The sequence below is a fragment of the Syngnathus scovelli genome, chromosome 5 (genome assembly GCF_024217435.2).
Source record: "Syngnathus scovelli strain Florida chromosome 5, RoL_Ssco_1.2, whole genome shotgun sequence".
NCBI classification, from domain to species: Eukaryota; Metazoa; Chordata; class Actinopteri; order Syngnathiformes; family Syngnathidae; genus Syngnathus; species Syngnathus scovelli.
Window position 1 is genome coordinate 12094119 of NC_090851.1, and position 26056 is coordinate 12120174.

A 26056-nucleotide genomic window follows, 5' to 3' on the forward strand; every position below is an offset into this window, starting at 1 on the left:
AGCGGCCGGCGAGCTCACGCACCCGCCCGGCACATCCGGGAGGCCGTGCGCACGCGCCAACTGGCCGAAAATAGCCCCCGCCGAGCGGATCGGCTGTTTATAAGCACCACGGAGGGGATCGCGGCGCCTCATTGGACTTCCAGCGGGCCGCGCACTCGCGCACGCCGCCCGGTTCAAATTTTCTAAGTGCAACGCACAATGAGATGCATGAGAAACGGCCTTGGTTACCATCACATTTGAAGCGATGAATACGAAGTTAAATTTTATGACTCGGTGTATAAGTCGAGGTCGATTTTTTTCGGTCGATTTTGGATCGAAAAAGGTCGACCAATACACCGGCAAATACGGTAAATATTTTTTCACATGATTTCATTGTCCTCACCAAGTTTTTAGTGTTAAAACCAGGTCATATCCAGCCAAAGGTGTCACGTGTCAGTGCCAGCTGCGCCTGAGGCCCGCAGAATATCATTTTGCGCAGTCAACAAGAGGGCAATATGCAATAATGTATTTGGTTTAATTCACCTCCCGTTTCATAAACCAGACAAGAACAACAACAACAGGCAGAAGATGTTTTTTCCCCACAAATTTTTACTTGATCATTAAGACATCACTTACTTACAAGTATAGTTGACCACTTCCCATGTTATTTTGAGTATAGTTGATCACTTCACATACTTTTATATCTTTATCTTGAACATATTCAAAACATAAACAATAGAGAAAACATCAAATAAAGCAATTAACACTTTAAAGCACCATATCCAAGTCCACTGTCTGCTGTATGTACACTTGCTCCATTTTTGCTCCTCTTATAATTATTATTATTATGTATTATTATTTGTTTATTTATCATTTATTCAACACTCTTATTTATTCATTGTTTGTGCCTTCTTGTTTTTTTTTGTGTTGCTTGTATGCATATGTGTACTATCTCACCGAGGGATAGTGGGAACGTAATTTCAATCTCTGTGTGTGTCTTAGTGTATGAAAGAAAATCGACAATAAAGCAGACTTTGACTTTGATAAAACAACCAAATAAACAAAACAAAAAACTACATCTGAAAAAAATTATATTTTCAGACAAAACTGGATGAGGGCACTCTAAATTTTACTGTTGGCCGTGACTCATCAACTGGGTGGGCTTAAGAAAAATGGCACCAAAAAGAAACTCATATTGATGTACAACATGATGTATACACTCTGAATTCATAAAGTGGGTGGGATTTTTGGTAGTGAAAGTGGCTGTGGGAGGGGCTTGGGTTTGTTGGAGATGGATGCTGGTGTGTTATCTGAGCCTCTTCTCAACTGAGTAGATGGACATATAGTAATCATTGCTCCCCACTGCCAGGTGAGGCTGAAGGAAGACAAAGCAAAGGAGACAATCACTTGCCACTGTGCGACATGGCAAAAACCATCATCGTGCTAAACATCATTGCAAGGGATTAGGATTTGGTGTGCAGCATGATGAAGAGGTCTCTTCAAACCACCAATTCAAACGACGCAAAACCTTCATTGTCAATTCTTGAATAAAACACCTGGTATGAATTTTGCCCATCATCTCTTTATGTACCTGGAGATGTGGATGTGTTCAGAATGAACCAGTCACATTCAAACTTGTGTTTTGTCGGAGTCAGCACATATCTGACATCATTTCAAATGCCTTTGCATATGCCCAGATATTCCAATAGGCTTTTCCTGACATTAGTTCTAGCTCTAAGCTGAAGCCCGAGAGTTTGGTACTAACATTGACATGCATGATGTTGCCACCACCACATGTTGTTCTTTTGTTCATGAGGAGTGTCAGGGTTAGTTGAGTTCACTCTGTTTTATGATGGCTAGCTTTCTCAGCTACACTGTGACTACCCTGTCATATTCTTGGGTGATGATTTAAAATTTTCACAGGGCATCCGCAGCAATCAAAACTGATTGCGTTTGCTTATCCCGCCACCCCACACGTGGTCTCATGACCTATCTTGATTTGTCAATTGTGTCCTGAAATGGGGCTGTAAATGTAAACGCAGCGTAATTGACACTCACAAAAAAGGCTTGTAATTACCTATAGATGGCACAAGATGGTGACAAAAACGTTTCCGTTCCTTTTAGACAAATCGATGGCCTGTTTAAAATACTAAGCTGCTCCCTTTAACATATCGTGCTTGGCATCAAGATGTCACCGATGGTGGCAAGGAAATTCATATGCAACAAACATAGCTTTGGCCTGAGCAAAAAAAAAACAAAAAGAAAAAACAAGAGGCAAAAATGAAGGCAGGGTTCCCCCCAAAATCTACGCATGTGAATTTGAAAGTGTTCACCGTACAGTAAATGTAGAATATACAAACTTGATGTGTCAGACAGATATTTACCAACAACAGTAGCCTCCAGTCTTTTGCTGAGTGGCGATTCCTTCGGACCGTTCATGGCCTCACATATGAACTTGCTGATTTCATCAGGCTGGTGGATGGTGACGGTGAACAGAGCCTGTTCAAAAGGCATTTTGACACTGGCCGTGCACAGAATCGTGTAGTCTTTATACAAAGTGTAGTTTATGGGCAGGCTGCCGATGTCCGACTAACACAGGACCTTAATTGGACGTCCCAACACTGCTTTGCCAACCACTGAGATCCTTGGCATTGACACAGGTACTAAAGTGGGCAACAAATGGTAAATTGACTGCACTTAGTATATATGTCATGTCATGTCATATCAAAAGTCATCATCCAATCAACAATAAGAATTACAATCAGAGATGCAATAGTGCACTCTACTAATAGAAATATACACAGTAAAATATTTTCATGTTATCTTAGAAATGTGTCGACTTACCTGGAATAGAATAGAATATTTTGAAGTCACTGTAAAAGAGGTATACACCGAAAGTGACAAAATGCGGTCGACTCCATACTGACAGTGTCTCAACCTTGCTTCTGTAGGCCGACTCGTCGCCTCCAGAGCTCAACTACGACGGTATTGTCGGCGAATTTAATGATGGAGTTGGAGGGATGGAATGGTGTGTTGTGGGTGTACAACGAGTACAGTAAAAGACTGAGTACACGTCGTTGTGGGGACCCAGTGTTGAGTGTTATGGTCAGGGAGTGGGGTGGCCCACATTTGACAGTTTCCGGGCGGTCTGTTAAGAAGTCTTTTATCCCTTTGTAGATGGAAGTGGGCAGGCCGAGGAGGAGCAGTTTGTTGATGAGAATGCTTGGGATTAAGGTATTGAATGCTGAGCTGTTGTCAATGAATAGCATCTTCACATTGTTCCCCTGAAGATCCAGGTCGCTCAGCGCTGGGTGAAGGTCTATGACGATGGCGCCCTCGGCGGATTTGTTTGCTCTGTGCGCAAACTGATGGGGGTCGGGGTGGAAGGCAGATTTGCTGTGATGTACTGAGAAAGCAGTTTAAAGCATTTTGTGAGAATGGATGTGAGAGCGATGGGCTTGCAGTATTTCAGGTTGTTATTGGATGAACTTTTGGGAACTGGGATGATTGTTGATGTTTTAGACAGGGAGGGACTGTGGCCTGTAATAGTGAGTACCGTAATTTCCGTACTATAAGCCGCACCGGACTATAAGCCGCACCAGCTAAAATTCAGGGATATTTTACTTTTTTTCTTACATAAACCGCACCGGACTATAAGCCGCACGTGCACACGAGTTTTTTACAAAGAAAGACAGTACACAGAAAGCCTTTTTAAAGTTTGAATAACATACTTTAACATGTCTTTCTAAACATTGCCTGTAACGCAGCAGTAGTACCGCAGCAACACGAAAGTGTGCACGCGAGTTATTAACAAAGAAAGACTGGACACAGAAAGCTTTTTTAAAGTTTTAATCACATACCTTAACATTTCTTTCCAAACGCTGCCTGTGACGCGGCAGTAATACCGCAGCAACACGGAAGTAACACAGCACTAATAGGGTTTGATTAAATAAAACATACCGTTAAAAGTCACTGAGACGCGGCGGTAACACAGCAGCAACACGGTAGCACAGCACTAACAGGGCTGATTAAAAAAACATACTAGTAAAAGTAAAATAAAGAGCTTCATTGTCTTCATCTTCCTCCGGTGCACTGAAACCATCGATGTCTTCCTCAGTGTCCGATTGGAATAGCGGTAGATATCCTTCGCCTCACACTTTCTCAGTCTCTCTTTCGTCGTCGCTTTTATGCATTTCTTCGAGTGTGATGAGGGTCTGTTCATGCTAATCTTATTCATGCACGAAGCGCTAAATTACATTAAACTAGGGAGCGACACGTATAGCTCCAGAGTAGACGGGACCACGAAATAAAGAAAAGGGTGCGGCAACACAATGTCATTAACATCGACTGCCTTTAGCTTAAAAGCGGCATCATATGCATTTCTTTTGTCCCCCATAATGACGGTTTGTGTATAAAAGCTTCCTTGCAGTAATGTCCGTCTTGATCGCGTTCTGCGTGATGCGCGAAATGTTGTATACACAAACTAGCACGTCTTCTTCGGCGCATTATCTCTTCTTCGCCTGTCTTGCTCTTGCTTCCTGCTAGAGCGCCCCCTGGAGGCCGGAGGCCGAAAAAAATCCATAAGTACGCCGCGCCGCCATTTAAGCCTCAGGGTTCAAAGTAACCTTCTGAATAAAATGCATTAAAAATTCACATTCATTACAACTTGTTTTTGGTGAGCAAAATGTCAGAAGAATTGAATTTAAATGCTGATTGATTGAGTTTTAATACAATGCAGATGGTCCAAACAGCGCCATTGCTTTGTGTAATCTCTGAGTCACATGGCAGAGAAAGGGTTTAGAGCACAGGTGTCAAACTCAAGGCCTGGGGGCCAGATACGGCCCGCCACATCATTCTATGTGGCCCGCGAAGACAAATTGTGCATCAAATTAGTGTGTCATTACTAGAATTGCAAATCGTCTTCACTTTTAATAATATCTTTTTTTTAATATTATACCAGTTTTTACTCGTCTGATTTGAAAACGAGTTATTTGTCAGTTTGTTTTGTAGCTTTTACTGTATATAATATGAGGTGCCCATACATTTATTTGGGTTGACAGTCATAATGGCCCTCCGAAAGAAGCTATGACTACAATGCGGCCCGCGAAAGAAATGAGTTTAACACCCCTGGTTTAGAGCCCTTTGACGCAGGTCACCTAGCGTGCATTCCTACTAAAGCTCATAATAGCCACAAGCAAGACAGCCAGAATAAGCAGCAGTCATAGTAGTGTTTCAAAATAGTATTTTTGTTGTTGTCTTTTTCTTCAAGATACCGCACAATAGTGGTCCACAGCCTTTTTACGAGTGTATAAAAGTGATCAAGTCATCACAAAAATCACAAAAAAAAAAAATCTTATATAAGCCGCACCTGACTATAAGCCGCAGGGTTCAAAATTTTGGAAAAAAGTATATAGTATAGTCCGGAAATGACGGTAGTTGAATATTTTGGTGAGAACCCATGTCCGCTGGTTGGCATATCCTCTGAGTATTATTATTGTTGCCTGGTATCCCGTTGGGGCCTGCAGCTTTTCTGGGGTTCACACTTTTTAGCATTTGACTCACCTCAGGATCCTGAAGTGTCAGGGTGCGGTTGCTGGGGGCTGGTGGTAGTGGACTGTCTGTTGTTGACTCACAGTTTATAGTGAGCAAAGTGATGGTTTAGCTATTCTGCCCATGAGACCTCTATGTCTGCAGCCGCAGGATTGCCAACTGTCACAGGCAGGACAACCAAATGTGTCACTACTCTCTTGTTTATTGAGTGGGAGGAAAAGGGGAGGTGGATGACTGGTGCTGGAGTGAAGCGGACAAGTCTGCGAAGCTGGCAAGGCTGAAGCGAGCTGGCGGTCAACGACTGGTACCTGGACAGTTAAGGACAGAAACACAAGGCAGGTAGGGCGAAGAAAAGCAACAGAGCACGAGCTAAGTCAGCTGCGTAAGTCAGTCTGCAGGTAGCGGACGGGATAGACAGACAGACAGACAGACAGAGAGGGCTTGGAGTGCAGGGTTTAAATTGAGTGGCTAACAAGCTGGGAACAGGTATGGTGCAATCATTGTTAGTGTTGCTGACAGGACGGGAGGGGCAGGAGGGATGAGCTGTCCAGGGTCCTGGTCATGCAGATACACAACACCAACTTTGTAGTTTGTGAGGTCTTGTATGCCCTCCCACATCTTTCTAGGATTGTCGAAGTGCTCTTCAATCTTCTTCGGGCCAGGTCATTGTTATCTTTGTTTGTGGCTTAGTTTTCCACCCGAGCGGGGAATATGTGGGTGTGAGGGACTGGTATGTACATGTGATCAGAGCCAGCGAGGAGGAGGGACGCTGTGGTTTTATATGCATGTTTAAGGTTGGAACAAACATGACCTAATGTTTTTCCACACTTTATATTATATTTTGACTGGCACAGTTCACATATTGGACGAATTTAGGAAGCAGACTGTAAACACAGTTGATTTAAGTCACCGGCAACAAAAAGATCAAAGTCAAAAGTCAAAGTCAGCTTTATTGTCAATTTCTCCACATACCAAAGACACACAAAGAAACCGAAATTTCGTTACCCCCTATCCCACGGTGACAAGACATGGCTCACAACAGACAAACAAGTAAACAAGTATGACAAAAGCGTGCTGAATAAATAATGAATAAATAACACAACAATAAATAAATAAATAAATAAATAAGAGGAGCAGAAAAAAAAGGAGCAAGTGCGCGTACAGCAGACATTCCCGCAAATAGCGCAACAGTGCCGCACGCTACGCAGAAGGGGGTAGCGAGTTCAGGGCCCTAACAGCCTGGAGAAAGAAGCTGTTGGCGAGTCTGGTGGTGCGGGAGCGCAGGCTCCTGTACCTCTTCCCAGAGGGCAGAAGGTCAAACAAAGAGTGAGCCGGGTGACTCACATCTCTGGCAATCGAGGTTGCCTTGCGGGCGAGATGGGAGGTGTAAATGTCCTTCAGGGAGGGGAGCGAAGCACCAATAATCTTACCAGCCGTATTCACTATGCGCTGCAGAGCCTTCAAGTTCTGTTCAGTGCAGTTACCACCCCAGACAGCGATGCAACTGGTGAGGACGCTGTCAATGGTGCCACGGTAGAATGTAGACAGGACTGCCTGTCATCGGTATGTGCGAGTTTGTTTAGGGTAGGGTAGGGTAGCGATCAATCATAGAAGCCAAAGTTCACTCTGAAATCAAAAAGCTGAAAAGTTTGAAAAAAAGTCAAGATTTTCAGGATTTTTGAATTGTCATCGGCTCTGTATCCCAGTGGGGTTTTTCCTTCCCTATTCCGATCGGTGGCAAAATCACATCTCCACATTCCATATCAAATCCAGAGCAATCAGAACTAAGCACCATTACAGAGCAGACAGTGACTCAAACAATCACAATTCCCTGGTGTGTTTTGCGTTTTCCTGAATGATTTTGGATTGCTGAAGAACAAGGACATGAGAGGTGAGAATACATTTGTTTTTCTCTTCTACTCGCTTACAATTGTCCAAATAGATAGTGGGTTGGAAATGGTTCTGGGCTGTGGTTTGGACACCACTGATGTATTTGATCTGACTGCTACTAGACATATAACAGCATTCTGTAAAATTGTGGATTTTGTTTTTTCTGAAATTGTAGAAGCTAGGCTTCAAAATATAATAACAACGAAGGGGCTATTATGTTTTCATATTTTATGGGGATCAATTAACTAAATATAATATAGTACGTATACTAAAATATAATATACATTTTGTATTTAATTCTGTGGCGTGCTGTGTAATATACGATAGAAGCTTGCATGCTCACCTTTAGGAATGACGGTCAAAGGTATATTTCCTGATGCCCTTGGTTTGAGCGATGCAAGTATAGTTGAATTCGTGATGCGGAGCTTTGCCAGAAAACACGCCGGTGCGCTTTGGAATCATGTGAATCTCTGGCGAATCCAAACTATAAGTCAACTCGTCCCTGTGGAGCCTCTCTGAAGCGAAGCTGTCACTTCTGCAGCTCAGTGTCATGAGGGCCCTTTGAAAGACTTTGCTTGGAGACTTTGAGAGTGTAGGCACTGAAAACAGCTCTGTGGATGCAGTCAAAAAATGTAGGCATTAACATCTGTCCACACTTTACATTATATTTGGACTTCAAGGTCACAGTGAGGGCCGGTCAGTGTGGCCTCTGCAGCCGTACTTTGCCCAAGTCTATTCTAACCACCCAATCTCTGCGGTTACTTCGCGTTGACATCATACTGCGAATCCTAAAATGTAGAATGTACAACCATGCAGAACAAGATACTTACCAGTCACCAAAATCTTTTTTGTATCAACCTTCACAACATTTCCCATCTTCAGTCTGCACTCGAACTCCTCAGAGTCCTTGGCCAAGGCGATCATGCTGTGGTTGACATTGGTGTCCCCACTGCTGAGAAGATGGGTCCCACGGCTCAGGTAGAGGTGAACATTTCCGTTCATGTTGGGCATGAGGTTTTTGATCGTGCACATGATATCAATTGTGTCTCCTTCATAGATATTGCTGTAAGGGAAAATCTGCAAAACTGGCGCAATGGGAAGTTCTGTGGATACAAGACCAACCAGTGAGAACAAATTCTTTATGTTTAGCAACGTGATTGAATTACACTACATTATTTCCCGTACCGCTGACTGAAATGGTGACAGCGTTGCTTTTGTCCGACCTGATGGAATTCTGTGTCACCAGGACGGTGTAGGCACAGTACACCTTGTGGATGCCAACAGAGTTGAAGTGAAGCTTCGGACAGGTTGGAGTTGACCCTATCCTCTAGGATCTCCTTGGCATCATCATAGAAGTAGAAAATGATAGAACCCGGTTCTCCCGGAGCTGTGCATCTGGCTGTTACCTCCTCCCCCTCAATCACGACAGTGTTGTTCAAATGAAGCAAAGGTGCAGACAAACCTATTGAGTGAGCAAACGTATACAATATACAATCGATATTATTTCATTTATGTCACGATTTTCTTGATCACTAACATTTCTTGGAATCTTGTTCATGGTCACATTACGTTAACAGCCACTTGTTGCTCGGCACTAAATTATAACTGACCAATTAAACAAACAAACAAACAAATTAATAAATAAATTTGCCCCCACTCACAGTTAGGCTCACAAAAATTACAAAGATCATCAAGTTAAAGGACAGAGAAAAGACATTAAAAGATTTAAAGGACATCTCCCAGTGCAATGTACAGTACTTACTGGTCTGTGCGTTGGTCCCTCTCCATGGATGGAGATCTTGGAACAAGACTAAAAAGCACCTGATTAGACATCAGTCAATGAATTTTCTTCTCCAAGAAGAATTCCAAAGCGATAAGACAACCTTACAGTCAGATACGAGCGTGCAGCTTAACAGGAGCAGAAAGCGGCCCATGGCGTCTGAGGAGCTCTTCAATGATCCAGCTGTGGCCATCAGTCCTGGACCTGAATGGCCTCAATGGGTGCTGGTGTGTACTTGCTGGGCGAGGTGGCACGAAGGTGGCGCTCTACCTCAGCCAGCAGCGGTTATCGTTCCCAGCAGCTTGGCTTAATTTGACAGGAAGCCAGTGTGGTTTCCTCAGGATGTCTACACCTTTACAAAGTCTATTGTATAAGTGACTGGATGTGCTTTGGGTAGTAACTTGACTTTGACAGATTGAGACTGATTTAATGCATGTTTTCATTTCCAAACCATGTTATCCATTTTTTGGGGGTTAAGATAAAACTAACTTTATGAAAGATGTGTAAGCGATTGTTATTGGCAGGCATTCATTCTTAGGTGCCCTCAGTAATGTCATCAGAATTCCTCAGTGATCAAGACAATGTACCACAATAATGAACCTCTGGGGTCCTGCAAGTGGCCAAACATACAATGAAAAACGTTTTTTATTTTGCACTATTTTTATTTCGCTCTCATTGAATGAATATGACCCTGTGTCCCATGATGCAAGAATAAAGTGCTGGATTAATGTACATGTCCCATACACTGTTCTCTTAACTACTGTGTCTGTAAAAAGTGGTTCATTTATACTAAGTATTTTTTTACATGATTTCATTGTCCTCACTAAGTGTTTTTGTGCTAAAACCAGTCCATAGCCAGCCAAAAGTGTCACACATCAGGTGCCTGAAGGCCGCAGAATATCATTTTGTGCAGTCAACAAGAGGGCAACATCCAATAATATATTTGGTTTATTTCACCTCCCATTTCATAAACCAGACAACAATAACAACAGGCAGGCGTCACAGAGACAAACCTGATTGTTTTCACTGTTCCTTTCACACTACCTAAGTCTCTTGGTTTCTGGACTAAAATCTTAAAACTTGATGCAAGGACTTTGCGAGCAAAGCCCCCATGCCAAAACTATAGTGGCTGACTGTGTGTGTGTGTGTGTGTGTGTTTGTGAAAGGAGCTCATTGACGGATTCTATGTTCACCTCCATTACACACGACCATTCCATCTCATTCTTAAAGCAAAGCTTGGCGTGTCTAGTGAGAAAGATTGAAGATGAAATTGAAAGGAGGAGGGACAACCAACTGTGTGTGACAGTGTTTGAAACTAAGGCTTTCACATTTCCTTTCCACCCAGCTCAGCCAGATCAAGGCACACAAAATACAAGCGGAATTAAAACAGCATTGCAAAACAGAGAGAAAAATGATCAACTAAAAACAAAAGCAAAGCTCAAGCCCCCATGAAGAGGCACATTGTGTTGTGGGTGCTCTTTCGTCATCTGAGGCGGTTGAGGTACCTGAGTGAGGTTTGGGAATTAAACCAGAACATGACACTTAACATCAAGAAAACACTTGGTTAAAAAGAAAAGAAAGAAAAACAGTCCAAAGTGTGGGTGTGTGACCACATGGAAGAAACACTCCAGGTAGAACTTCAACGAGTGCAACAGTAGCATAATGATCATCTCAAGGACTTTTTAAACCGCTCTCAATTTCTTTGTGGTCTTGAGGAGGAGCTTTGTGTCATCCTTCAGGCAACGGAGGTTTGCCATGATTATTCTAAGCGTGAAATATGTACAGTAAGCAAACAGAAAAATCCAATTTCCTGAAAAAAAAAAAAAATGATTGGCACACTGAGCGTGACAACTCAGGACGTGGGGTTCTTTCATTTTAGAGCATCACTTACTATGTGCAAAGCTTTGGGGAGTAGATCCCAGTGAAACACATGCAAACAGTAACATGTGCTTGCCTTGTGGATGATTGGGGCAAAAATACGAGGTCATCATCTCTATCCTGCCGAGCGGTGCAGGGGTCTAAAGTCCATGTTTCCTGCACCAAATGTACGGAGTCCTCCAACTAAAGGTGGGCTTCAAAAGTTATTTAGGTAGTGACGCTCGCTGCCAAGCCAGGAAAAGCCCCGGTGATCAGCGGGTACCGCTTCTTTAAAATATTACCTCTCTTCATATCTATTTAAATATACACACGCCTCAGCATTGCCAAGTCTACAATCATTAGCTTGATAACAAGAAAAAACAAGGATCAGGATAATTATAATAATATGTTTCTCAGCAGCTAACACTGGAACATTCAAGTGGGGGGGTTGCATATGTACAACATGATGTACACCCTGGTGGTCAAGGTCTCTGAATCCATAAAATGGGTGGGATTTTTGGTAGTGAAAGTGGCTGTGGGAGGGGCTTGGGTTTGTTGGAGAAGGATGCTGGTGTGTTATCTGAGCCTCTTCTCAGCTGAGTAGATGGACATGTAGTAATCATTGCTCCCCACTGCCAAGTGAGGCTGAAGGAAGACAAAGCAAAAGAGACAATCACTTGCCATTGTGCGACATGGCAAAAAAAACGTAATCGTGTTATACATCATTGCAAGGGATCAGAAACCCCATGAAATAGGATTTGGTGTGCAGCATGATGAAGAGGTCTCTTCAAAAAACAATTCAAATGAGGCAATACCTTCATTGGTCCAATAATGATTAAATCAAAAAAAAAAATTGGTGTGAATTTTGCCACAATGTGCAAGTAGTACTGAAAAACTATACAAGTGGAGATGAGCGTTCAAAGGTTTACAAGATGTAAGATTAAGCCCAAGATTAAGCCCACCTATGACAGTTAGAGTGTATTTCATCTTCTTCCTTAAATTTAATCTAAAAGGCAATTTTTTGTGAGTGGATATTGAACATCTACAGCTTTTGGTGATCATTTCAAAACTTATTTCAGCATTAACGTGACCAACAACCTGTACAACTCAGTTGACATTTAAAAGAATACAAGACATGTTTTTTGAGAGGGGAAATAAAAATAAACAGCTGAAATAATGCGGTTGCATAATTGTGCACACCCTTTTACCTGGGGATGAGGATGTGTTCAGAACGAACCAATCACATTCAAACTTGTGTTATGTACGTAGACGTCAACACACATCTGATGTGATTTACAGTGCCTTTGCTTATCCCCAGATGTTCATCAGTTTTACAAAAACTGTTCTCAGCTATAATTCTGAATAAAGCCAATGAAAAACAGTAAGTATGGCAGTAACTGAGCATGGCGTCCTGCGACGACTTCTTTTGTTGCCCAGTGAGTTTGTTTAATGCGTATGTCAGGACCGTTGTGAACAAAAAATAAAAATATCTAAAGAGCAAGACATGACAAAATATGTTCATGACCAGACAAACTTCAGCTCGTAATGGAGGTGAATTTTGTGTCACATTACCCAGTGAGGATGGAAGGCTAAACAGCTGATTGCCCCGATTCTTTGTCCCATGAAGCCGTCATAATATTTGATGTTGCTGATCACATCACCGTTGGCATTATACACTGCGATGAACTGGTTCATTGAGCCACTGCAGGGCAGACAAACACACACACGGACACACACGCATAGTCACTTGCAGCAACGTGTCAAAATTCTCACTTGTTAAATGCAGACATGACTAATTTTACGTGATGGGGGAAAAATCGGTACAGTAGCGAAGGGGGAAAAATCGGTACAGTAGCGAAGGGGAAAACTGTCGATACTGCTTTCTGTTACAATACAGTACAGAACAGTAAGATTGATAATGCTGCTTTTTAATGGGGAAAAAAAGAAAGTGAATCTAAAATTACACACGTACCATCAACATTAGATACTATCTAAATAAAAACATGACTTAGGAGCACTTTTTTCCCTTGGTACCAGATTAATGACAATTGGCTATTTCGAAGGAACTATATTTTTATAGCAAAAGTATGATGGATATTTTGTATTTTTATATTCACTTACATATAGATTTTGTAATTTACAGTATCACAGATAATAGTTTTAGCATACATAAATTATTGCTGAATCATAACGAATTATTTTTAAAGTATCATGGCAATATGTTTTGTATTACTCCTCAGCTTTAGATAGATAGCGAAATAGATAGATACCCACACAGCACACCACACAAACTCACCAAGCGAACAGGTTAGCCTGCGGGTGGATGTCGAGCGCTGTTAACCCCTTCACTGTCTGCAGCACGTTAACAGAGTCAGGAGTGCGGGGCTCAAAGAATCGAACGTCTCCATTGACACTGGTAGAGAAGACCAGAAGAGTTCGGCACGGGAAAGAAACTGGACAAGTTCCGTCTTGTACAAAGAAGAGAGGAAGCATACCTAACGCTGATTATATGTCCATCCGACTCTTTCTGCAGGTGAGCTTTGACCACCCAGGCGCCGTGCTCTCTGTAGGTCATGATGCGACTGCGGACACAAATAATTCACTTCATTTCACTGCTGCACCAATCAAGAGCAGCAAGGACAGTTCAGACATCTACCCTATCCAAAATGGACCCGGTTCTTATACTATCTTAGTCGCTAACACACGGGCGAGTGCTGGGGGCGACTTCACCTTGCCCATGTGACAATGTGTGACTGCAGTCTTAATTGGATTCAACTAGTATGAGTGCCATGAGTGCCACAGATTAGGAAGGCCAAGCAAGGAGAAAGGAGACACAACAGCCAAAGTCAACTAATCTAACAGAAAACAATGGTAAAATTATTTCATTTAGGCAAAATGAGTGCTTTGCTGCCACCTTATGGCACCTTGTTCCCAATGACATATAATAAAGTATGTCAGAGTTTTAATTAGACAAAAATGTGATCTACTGTTATACTGTGGGTCTTTAGGCACGATGAAACTTTTTTAGGGGGCGTGTCAGTAACTTGGGGATCTGTGCTAATCACAGCAGTGCTCGGTTGTTCTCCCATGCCCATGACAGGGAAACGCCGTACTGTATCTTTAAATTACATCAAAGTCAAAGTTAAAGTCTGCTTTATTGTCAATTTCTTCACGTTGACAATAAAGCAGACTTTGACTTTGATGTAATTTAAAGCTACAGTAGATAGATGATAGATTACATAGATGCACTCTAACGATAAATAACAGCGCAACAATGTGTTTGGTTTTTATGGTGCGTGAGGGTTGAGGTCGTTTTCAAGCAAGCATATAGTAAGTAGGTCGTTTCGAGGGTATGACATGTAATGGTGGTGTGCAAACACCAGGTGGCGCTGTGGCATCACAATAAGAAACCTAAAGCTCCGAGACGTCTTGATTATCCTTTCCATTTTGAAGCATACAAGGTTGTTTGGGAAGCAGCTGAGAGAAAAACAACATTTGTCTTAATAAACGATGAAATACTGTCAACATGTCCACAAAAGGATTCCAGACATGACCTGCATGTCTGTCAAGAAGTCAGAAAACTACTTACTGTCCTTGCTTGAGGGGATCGAATAAATTATCTTGGCTAAAAGATTTATGGAGCACTTCATGTTTGAACTGCTTTCTTCCTCCCCTTTGGGGTAGAAATGAAAATGATGTTTAACCAACTAAGGGGACTCAGTGTCACCAGGGTCCATTAAGAGAGGTGACAATCCCGAGGGGAGATCTACAGCACTCTATATATAATAAACATAGATTAGAACGATGAATAATGTAGTGCTCTGTCAGAGTAAATGCACAATTAAATTGCTATGAGCTTTCCTAAATGTATTTAAATAATGACATGGCAATAAAAAAGAAGGAAAAAGCGAGGAAATTAAACCATAAATTAACAGGAAGAACGCAGAGTGAGGCCAATGTTAAAGAAATGCTTCTCCTCCCCAGAAGACTCTAAAACCAGAATCATACAAGGGGAGACAGTAATCTATTTGAACTTTACTTACTACTTTTACACAATAAGGTGAGAAGTTTCATGCTGAGAGAAAAGAAAGGACTGAGTGGACTTTACCATTCGTTTGGACCCATTCTCCTATCGAAAACTCGAACGGACCCGTCCCCCAGACCAGCGACAATGAGCGAACGCTGAGAATCACAAGACAAGCTGGTCACACAGCTGTCCGCTCCTGTCGGGATGTCCTGGTGCACAAACACAACAACGTGAGACGAAATCCACCATGTTGACAGTGCGCTCATGGCCACAACAAGAACCTCTTCAGTATGCATCATAACAGTGATTTCCCTGCAGATTTGTTTTGGAACATATCCTCCATTATTTTCAAATTTCCTGTTTTGTTTAAACCAAAGCAATATACGTATTACTTTGGCCTCATCCTCTGGAATCTTCGCGTCAAGTAAGGCCCACTAGTTGAGTTTCATTTTGAAAAAAAGTCATTACTTGCTGCCATCTTGTGGAATCTATTGGGTATTATGAACCTTTGGGTTTCTAGTTATGTTTTTGCTGTTCACGCAGGGGTCATCTCTGTCCCCCACAAGCAGCGGGGGAACAATGCAACATGTCAAGGTTAGACCTCTAACACTGATGTTGACGTGGTCTGGGCTAACATTTCTACCCACTGATTTAAACGATAACCTCCCCTCAAATTGAAACGGTGTCACTTCAATCATGCAGTGGAAATCCATTCCAGTGGAAGAGAATGCTACACACCTGGACCTTCATCTCTCTGTCAGTGTCCCAGATTCGGATAACTCGCACATCTCCAGACGTCATAAGGAGACCGGTTTCTTGCTCCCAGTCTACAACCATGCCTGCACCTGGAGGGACCAATGACACAGTCATTCATAAACACAAACTTTTAAAACACAAAAACACCAATGAACATAGAAGGCAGCTTTTAACACACTCAAGTGTGACTTAAAGACTGTCAAAAATATATCAACTACAAATAGAATTGACCGTTTTGAAATAAGTGGCTTAATTCTGAGGAGAAAGCACGACTACACACTTGGAAGAAGGCTAATCAAAGATTAGTGCAGCAGTCACCGCACTGCAGTCAGATGAATGGCAAAACAGATCAAGACACACATTGTTAATAATGGATTACATCAGTAAAAAGGGTTTTCAAGGATTGAGAGTCTTAATATGTGTTTTTTTTTTTTTTTTAACGGTGCCGTCACTGACCGCTGGGAGATGTAAAAACTACATAGTACTCCGTCAAGCAGTCTGCTCCCAAATGAGGCATCCCAGCAGGAATCAAACAGCAACGCCATCTGAGTCACACATGGCCTGCTGCTAATGTTGGGAAAATGAAGCTTCAAATGTGCTTCATGAACAAGTTGTATTTTCTGACTCTAGATGGCACTATTGGTTTAAATAAAAGGAGCTAAGAAATGGCAAGTCAATGTAATTTAAAGTCCAATGTTGAGCAAAGAGTGCCATACAGAGGAGTCAAAACACAAAACTGCTTCCAGAAACAAAAGTAAAGGTTCATTTTCCTGCTGCTCCAGTGGCGCCCTCAACAGTCCATAAGTGCTATAACACCCTTTTAAGCCTGTTCGTGACAACTTGCTCCAATAAAAGTTTAGTAACAGCTTAATCTTCACCATTTAGTGTGACTGCTGTGTGTTCAGTCAGCATCTGTTGAACAAATCAAAATGCATGCTCCCCAGTGGCCCAACAATCTGTTAGAGCAGGTTTGAGGCCTGATGGTGGGGCAGTTCTCACCTGCTTTGCGGCATGCCCGTTAGAAACAGATGTAAAACATTGGCCTCATGACATTTTGCAACAAGTCAGATTCAAATAATATTCAGGCACACTGCTTTGTGCATTGCAGAAGGCTCAGACATGATCTTATGCAAGACTGAGCCGCTCAAGGTTTTAGATATTTTAACAGGAATGGTGACGCACAAGCTGAATACAAGACAAGAGGTTTTGGAGGTTAGCACAAATCTCGGAGCAATAAAACTGGAAGTGCTTTAGCAAATCAAATAACATCCTGTGTTTTAGTAATGCTTCTCTCCACTTTACCGTAAATGCTATGGCAACCACACTCTTTTATCCCCTCTTGAAACCATGAGGTGAAGCATGCTTTATTTCTTTCTGCGATGAATTATTTCCCCTGGATTACTTCCGCAATCAGTAACTACGTCAAGCCCTAACGGCCGCCCATGTCGGCATTTGGTAATTTGCCACAAATATGAGGACACGACACGACACGACAGAATGAGGCCTCCATCACTCTTTTGAAAGCCTTCTTTATGAGTCGTGACTTAACTACAAGGAAGCCTCCACGTATTGGGCCTGCCTTTCACATGCTCCACTTTGCTTTGATGTCAGGAAATCCCAAGTCCCATGCGGCAGCTTCAATTCCTCCACTGTGACATCATCCGGCCCGCAAAAGCATCACATCGTCAATAATCAGCGAGGGGGCAAGAGTGAGGATGTGTGTGAATGCATGTTGGAAGAAAAACACCAACCCCCCTCATAAAAGAAACCTCAAAACATCTCACAGACGCATGCTCAGTCGCATGGGGGCCGTTTTTGATGCTGGTTCAACTCAGAGGCAATGAAAAGAGAGAAGAGAGCAGGCCTTGGTTCCCTTTGAAGCTGGCAGTTCTGTGATGAGGGAATGCGGGTAGGAGATTCCTTTGCACAATAAACATGCAATCTCTCTGCTGTGAGGCAAAAAGGCGTTTCTCCATTTTTCATAGAATCACTATTCTTCCCTATTTTACATAATTGCTTATTAATCCTGCTTTCCTCTTATTCTTGCATCTTGATCAAAACAACCCAAGGAAGCAATTTTCCCTGAACCACAGTTGCTCCAGTTCAAGTGGCTAGCTCCTGCCTCGTATTTCGTATTGCAGCTCCACCACCAATTAAGTAGAGTTTTCCTGTTCGCAATCCAATTGTGTGTTGTAATAAGCTTTTGTAGCATTTGTTAAAACACTCCCAAAAGGCGGTCACAAACATTTGATTCAATAACTTGGGTTTCAGTCATGAATAATATGGTGGAAAACAGAACATCTGTGGAATCTCTAACTGTGGAACCTCAACAGTCAAACCAAATCGCTCCAGTGACACTGGTTGACTTCCAAGGTGTGATTTCAAAACAAAAATTTCCTTAGAGTTAATTTGATCCAAGATTTCATCAGCATCATTAAACCTCAATTTACGGTGGAGTCACTTCTGTAACAGGAACACTCTAAAAAGCCAAACAAAAATCAAAACGCACTTAGTGAAGTTATGCCTTTATTCTTGCGGATCTGAAGTCTCTTAAGTTTTACTACTGTTTTGAAATCAGGGTGTTTGACTTTTGAGGTTGCATTTACTCCAACCAATCGAAGATTTGAGGTGTCCAGGGAATAACCACATGACAAAGATGCCTGACCAATGGATTTCTGGCTCTTCCAACAATATCATAATCCACAAAGTACGTGACCTCTGGCTGCAATGACAATACCAGCAATACAATTTATTTTAAGCATTTTGACATCTCTTCGTGATCAATGTGACACAACAGTTAGAAGTAACAGTGATTCCTCGCCACTTTACGCTTCACCTATAGAGGATTCACTATTTCGCGGGTTTATAAATGATGGGAGAACGGTTTATAAGTGATGGGAGAACGGCGTTTAAATGCACGCTGATAGCGCAGGCCGTTTCTCTGAGCAATGTGCGTCACTGTGGACAAGCGCGGGAAGCGTGGCAGCCAGCCTGTCACGAACGAGGCAACACAGACTATTTAGGGAATGCGAAAAGAGGAAAAGGGAGGCTGGAACACCAGCAGAGCAAGTGTACAAGGCGACTGACGAACCGGTCAGTGAGCTTGTGTTGTGCGTCGTGGTGCCATCTCGTTACACAGCGGATCAGGCAAATGTGAATCAGGTGGCAGACGTGCGTGTGTCAAAGCAGACGAAACGGCGAGGTCTAACCAGTGCGAATGGTTATTAAAGGAATGGGAAAGGTTTATGTAACGTAAAAGTATTGGGGAGGGTTTACAGTCTTAATATTGTGTATAGGACCACAAGAGATTCATGCGCAACCGTGACTCACTTTGGTTTTGCTATGCATGATGTTTCCGAGTTAGTGTAGTGTGGCAAGTCTGAAGATAAACACTTTGCATTGCTTTGCAAGGTAAACCACACTCCAAATTAACTTGCAATACACCCATGCCCTCTAGCAGCCAACAAGAAACACTACACGTTGGAAATTTCAATACAATGTTGTTAAAATTTCTAAATAATACACGTGACGTTTCTACTTTACGGATCGTCATTTATTGCAGGTGGTTCTGGAACGCATCTCCCGCAATCAACGAGGGATCAATGTAAGTGTATTTGGCAAAATGTATCATAATTATTATTCATTCCAAGTTTTCGGTGAGAGTTTTAGTCAAATTTAAAGCATTTTTCTATGGTGTACAAACCAAAATAATCCATCATACAGTACACAGCAGATCCTCTGCTTTCCAGTTCAACTTCATAATTAAATCAAAAACATTTTACAGGAAAGTTCTGAGGGTCACCACTCAATAATTCACTGTGCCAAAGCGGACCCATGAGTTTTGTCTATTAAGAACATCAGTCAACCTCTTAAAATGAGAATTCTGACTTGGAGGGAATACACCTTTGTGGGTCTGACAGGGACTTAGGTACTCACGCAGAAAATCAATAGCGATGTGAAGATTACAAAACAGCTGGGAACAAAGAATGTGGGCAATGTTTCCTCACTATCACTGTTCGGGTTTCTAGCGATAGCTTAATTATGCTCTCGTAGGGACTTTTCAGCATCAGCACAGCTTAAGATCAAACATTTTGCCCCCAATAATGCTACAGCAAACAGAAGTGATAACGCACGTGGGGTGTCTATCCTCTTGTTGAGTCATGGAGGGAGATAGGGCTGCAAAAGTTAACAGCGGTCGTGTAGACGTCTTGTTCATGCTGAGATGATGCCTAATTTAAGATCTATTTATCTATTCCTTTTGGATGAATATCTTTGTTATAGTTCTTCCCTCTGTGGACAATGCAGTATGCGCTATTCTTATTCTGCACCATTATCTCTCGTGATGGACTTGCTCTTCCAAACAGTGGAGCTCATTAAACCATCGCGCTCCTTTGCTCCCTCTCTCCGTTTCATCCTGTTTGCTTTGAAAACGTCCTCCAGGGCTCCTGTAGGAAGCCTTCCAGGATTACTAGGGACTTTCCAGCATGCATGTGCCTTTAATAAGAAATGACGTTATTTATGAGTATGCTCTGACACATCACTGCCATGGCATTTATCTAAACTTTATATGACCGCCTTGGCATTCTGAGGGGCAAAGAGGTGTGTGACGTCTACTGTTGACTGTGGCCCTACGGAATGAAGAATCACCTGCATTAAGACGTGATGACTTGATGAAGGCGGACAAAGGGCAAACCATTTGGATAATTCCAAACAAGGAACACCTTCCGGTATCTTTAATACTCAGCAGCATTTCGAGATGGAATCTTTCAGGGACTTTTTAAAAGCAAGTGAAGATAAATCTTATCTTAGGTGCATTGCCTATTTGATACAATTATCTTGAGTACAACTGGCAGACTATAAAATAAATAAATACATAAATAGTGCAGGCTTAAAACGATTCAACCCTTTCATGCAACTTATCATCAGTCGAACACCACGATCTGTTACAAATTTGATGCAAACCCAGGAAATCAGTTTCTGGCCGTATTACGTCTGAATTTTATCTTCCTAATGCACAATGGTCTTTCGTTAACTCGTATTTTGGGTTTACAGAGACTGGCACTTTATTTATTTCCCACTACAGATTTTTCCTGGGGCTCAATCAGACTGATTACCCTTTTTAGAATGTTCAAGGAATTTTTGTTTGCCCATTGCGGTCACCTCTTCACTAATATTCAAGGGTTTGTATGGTATGACTGAATAATCTTAATTCCATCAGATGTTAAGCTAGTTTTAATAGTACTAAAAAAAATCCTTTTTTGTGGAGTTATTATATTACTGTGATAAACCCTGAGAACAACCAAGACTCTGGTTACTGTCTTTAAGTGCTTACAAGATTGAAGAGAGACTGCCCAGAGCAAACGAGCTCAATGCAATATGTAAAGCCTACTTACTAAAACTGTAGCTCTAAATCTTAAAACATGACTAGCTTTGTTGTCATTACACACAGATGTTTAGAAGTACACTAAGTACTTTGTAAAATTCAGTGGACTACATAGACAAGTGGTGGTCCACGTGATCACTAAACCTGCAAACAAAGTTGGTCTCATTTCTGTTCGTACAACAGAATCTAGGTCACCAAAGTTCCACGATACCAGAGTCATCCACACAAGCCTCGATGGATCTATTTTGCTTTGTGCACCTAAAATGGCCTTAGGCAAACTGTAGGTTGGACACATATCCGAAGGGTCTTCATGATATTAAAAATTAAGGTTCAGGGAAAACAAAGAGCCTAGTCCAACTGCAGATTACATTAATGGACTTAGAAGTGTCTCTGACCATTTTTATCTGTACAGTGGACATATATACAAAAACTCTTGCCTCACTTGTAAGACTTAATTGTATGCTAATGTTGACTTTCATACAGAGTCAAAAACAGAACATTATTACAGAGAGGTTAATACATACCGGCCAATGAATAGGCTGTCCAATAAGCTTGATAGGCTTGAATATGTATGAATAATGTGTCTCAAAATACAATGTCCATTGCAGAAAATGAAAGAAAAAACTCTTTTGTAGCCTTGTTGGTTACTGTATAAAAAGCGTGCCTCTTGTGTTTTGATTCAACTCTTCAATAGGGCCTTAAAGCGCAAGTTAAACCTGAGGACTTTTATTTTAAGAATACATTGTATGTATAAGCAGCTGTAAAAAAAATGAAAATAAAATAAAAAATAAAATAGTATTCTGCCCAACATTACATTTCTGGAATAAGTGTTAAACATGATAATTCATTAACCACAGGGAGGCGCCATGTTGGACATTTCCATCCCGATAAAAAAAATACATATGTCCGAAAGCTTTTCGCGTTCTTTCTGGTACATGCGTAATGTCATTTGAACAAACCCGGAAACCAATAGTGCATTCAAAAATACACGTGGCGCACGCACTGGTTCACCCTGGCCGTTTGGAAATTTAGCACGTTGCTCAAATTTGTCATTTGGAAAGTGCGACGAAAACACAATGCCCATGCGTGTGCTCAAACGCCCTGACGGAAGACTTGGTACGCCAATGCCGGCTGCACTCAGAAATATAATAAGAGCAGAGCGTAGTCTTCCTCTCCAAGCACACACGTGCTTCCTATTCCATCCATGTTCACTTAAAAGCCAAACAACGTTACATTGTGGTTGTTCTTGTGGAGTTGACAGTTGAATGCCTCCAAGATGAAGCTGTGAAGTTTACTTAAAGCGAATAGCTCATTAAAGCAGATATGGATCCTTTGATTGCTTTGCAGTTACTTGGATAATTGGAGCAATTAGGAAGATAATACATCATTTATGGTAACTTGATGTAATTCCAGCACACAGCAAATACACTTTGAAAAGTTTGATTCTGTGTCATTGTTATTATTCTGCGTTAGCCGAGCAACCGGAAGTTACAATGCAACTGTATCCCAAATATGGAAGTACAGTCTAAAGTCAATCATTTAGGAAATAGATAATTAATCAAACACGAAATTGTCCATAGGTGTGACAGCGAGTGTGACACAGTCATGCACGACATCATAGTAGGTAATTGACTTCAGTGAATCGTCATCATCATAATTTAGGACGTGTGCAGGTACGATATAGTATTGTGTAGCTGCATGCTTAGCTGTAAGCAATTTACTGTACTGCTTTTAAGGATACGTCAATTTTTCCAAGTGCTTAAAATGCTACTAATGTATTTTGGAATCATAGTTTGCAATATATGGATGGAACTATCAAAATAAGCAAATAAACAATCAATTCTAATCACGCTTTGAGGGAAGCATCAGATTTTCACGGAGATTCGTAAATAGCAGCAATCCACTGTGCAATGATTTTCTTTCTCTCTCGCAAAAGGCAATAGACCATTCCATGTTTTCCCATCAGCAAAAACAATCTTAGTGTGACCGTGGATCAACAACTTCAAATAATTGTCTTGGATGGGAAACTAAATGTCAAATCTGTCTATCGTCACTCTACATAGACAGCAGACATATGCAAAGAGTACTGAAGAACTGTTCGTTTAACTTAAATTATAATATGCATAACAATTTTGAAGACACTGTATAAAACAAAACGTGTTTCAATTGTGAACAAAATCGTGTCCCGAAACAGATCGTCACCTTTAAAGGTTACAACACTGTATATTGTTCTGATTATAATTGGGGTCTCATTCCAATGTGTGTTGTGAAAATTGCTGAAAAACATTGGTGACAAATGAGTGTCTGTGCTGTTTTTCACCATTCCTTTGTTTCTGTTTAATTTCCCTTATGGTAGTACACAACTCTCTTTGCTATTAATCTCTGCTCATGAAACTGCTTAACGAACTCTAACTCCATATCATGGACTTTATGAGAAACTGTGTTCTTTAACATAAAGAAACATTTGCATCTGTTTTTGCCCAACACTCTCCTTTCCTGTTCCAGAGATGGCTGGTGCATATTAATGTAGCAGTAGCGGCAGCAGCGGCGGCAGCGGCCCAAAGCAGCAGAAGCACACAGGCAAGTACTTCACTTTGCGACAACCAACCACACTCCTTTGATTTCATTGCTTTCTCGTGATTTTAACAGCCTGATCCCTGGAGCTTCACACACCAGGTGGCTCTGCTTCAATAAAACCACAGTGGGGAGGCACGTTTCCAATTAAACATCGATATACTGGCACACACAGGTATGGATGCACTTTAATGGTAAAGAAGGTGGTAGGTCAAGGAGGTCTATGGACCTAATAACTACATCTAAATTGCAAGCGTGTCTAAAAATGACTCAGACTGTGGAGTTAAGTCAGCTCATATGTAGTAAATCATCTCTCACCTTCAGATGACTTTTAGCTAAACCTCATACGTTAACAGTAGCTGTCTAGTCAAAGTTTATCCAATTTTACCAAGCACTGCAAACACAATTAAAACACATGCCAGCAGAAGATTTGGAGATAAATGAACTCATCTAACTAACACTTGTGTTTGGAAAGGTAGCGAATGTTGTGTTCTCGTCAGTGTTCGTCAGTCTCAGCTCAAGGTCGCGAATGTTCGCCAAACATTCTACAGTACTTTTCTTGTCGCAAGGGAATTTTGAACGTGGTAATGAAAAACAACATTAAATTCACCTTTAAAATAAACAAGCAAGTTGGTGTGGCCCTCGGCAACCGTTTTAGATGACTAGTAATATGAGACCATGTGAGATCACGAGCTGATTTAAAACACTTTATGGCAGCCATGCCGTCCAGTGCCCAATCGGCCCATTTTCACATATTTTGATGGGCCAACAAAGGCGCGGCGCAATAACACCGAAATGACCATCCCGTTGGCTCGGCTGTGTCCCTGAGTTTGGCTTCCGCTTGAGTCTGGCAGCTGATGGCCCGTTTTCTTGAGGACCACAAAATAGATATAGAATAGAATTTGGTGTGCCTGACTATTTTCAGCACTCGTGCGCACTTTGTACACCCCTTATCATAGCTATTTGCATCAGACCACATGGAAGGCAGTTCTTTTTGAGGGACACAAGACCACTGCATTAGTCATGATAATAATAAAAAGGTAGTAATAATGCTTAGTTTCGCATGTATTAGAAAATAATACAATGCCTCATCTAAGGTGAAAGTGACTGAGCAACACTTTTACACATGAATGATAGGCGGTGCGGTAGAGCAAAACGAAGCTTGTGATTTCTTATTTCAACATGATATAACTTAGAAATTGGGGTAGCGGGAGAAGAGAAAAGAAAGATAACACTCACCGCCTTGTTTACTCCTGTCAAGATAGATGGAGACCCTTCTGGCTAGGCCTGCGAAGCAGGGAGATCAGATCGAAGGTAGGGAGGGGCAGGTATGCAACAAAGCAAGCAACAAATTAGCAGGGACACTTTGCATGCGCACACAGATATAAACGCACACAGAGTGTTCTCTATTTGCATTTAAATAGCAGAAGACTGAACAAGGCTTTTGTTTCCCAACAGAGATTCTCCCAAATGACAAAGTAACAGACCATCCACAAAAAGGCAGAAAGAGTATGAGCTAAGCTGCTGCCTATTTGTCGAAATGGTGACATGCAGGTCTAAAGCCTCAAAACCTGTCAGACACATAATTGAGTTTTTTTTTTTTCTTTCACCGCAGGGCTAAAGACTGGCAAAGTGGAGGGTTGCTGCCGCTTGTGCTTGAGTAAGACTGGTCGTGAGAAAAACACATCTGAAGTGGTATCAGAAATGATCAGAATAGTGCCAATAGAAGAAAACATAATTATGTAACTCTTACAAGATTGTGGAGGTGTATGAACATGCAGCCTTATTCAGCCTCTCTAAAAGAAGGATGTGAAAAAACGAAGCTTCAGAACAACAAGCCATACAGCAAGAGTTATGGTTCAATAAATAAAAAACAATGTTACAACAAGACAGGGATGAGATGAATGCGGACAGACTAATGAGTGCACTTGTGAGTCCGTTTTTGGCAAAGCAAAGACAGACTTAGGTAATATTTAATTATGTTTGCATTATTAAAATTACTGAAGCGATGCGAATCAAAAAATAATGTCACACATGTAATTAATTGTCACAATCTAGCCGAGTAACCAGGAACAGATAACTCTTAAAACTGATATCTGAGGCTTCACTCTTGAGGCAAACTTGAGAGACTAGAATGTGAAAATAGACTCAATTGACCACCAAATGCGAGGCCAACATGGACTTTGCCTCTAATTGCATGTACAGAAAGATAACAAGCGATCCAGGAGCCTCTGAGAAAACAAGGCACACTGCAGGAGAG

The 26056-nt window shown here is 41.6% G+C and overlaps 1 protein-coding gene and 1 pseudogene across 5 annotated transcripts in view; both read right to left on the reverse strand.

The window, feature by feature from the left end:
• Positions 1-866: 866 nt before the first annotated feature.
• On the reverse strand, positions 867-10658 carry LOC125968839 (platelet endothelial cell adhesion molecule-like; annotated as a pseudogene).
• A 390-nt stretch (positions 10659-11048) lies between these two features.
• The window catches only part of rptor (regulatory associated protein of MTOR, complex 1), a 101426-nt gene continuing 86418 nt past the window's right edge, over positions 11049-26056 (reverse strand). For 2 of the 5 annotated variants that reach the window (XM_049720101.2, XM_049720100.2), the window contains exons 30-36: positions 25036-25083; positions 15822-15928; positions 15165-15292; positions 13552-13638; positions 13353-13469; positions 12629-12758; positions 11049-11701 (exon numbers count right to left, since the gene is read on the reverse strand). In XM_049720101.2, coding sequence (XP_049576058.1) covers positions 11633-11701; positions 12629-12758; positions 13353-13469; positions 13552-13638; positions 15165-15292; positions 15822-15928; positions 25036-25083 — 686 coding nt within the window. In that variant the 3' untranslated portion in view covers positions 11049-11632. Of the gene's footprint in view, positions 11702-12628; positions 12759-13352; positions 13470-13551; positions 13639-15164; positions 15293-15821; positions 15929-25035; positions 25084-25549; positions 25593-26056 lie in introns of those variants that run through there. The other 3 variants (XM_049720104.2, XM_049720102.2, XR_007481358.1) reach the window with 2 other exon arrangements.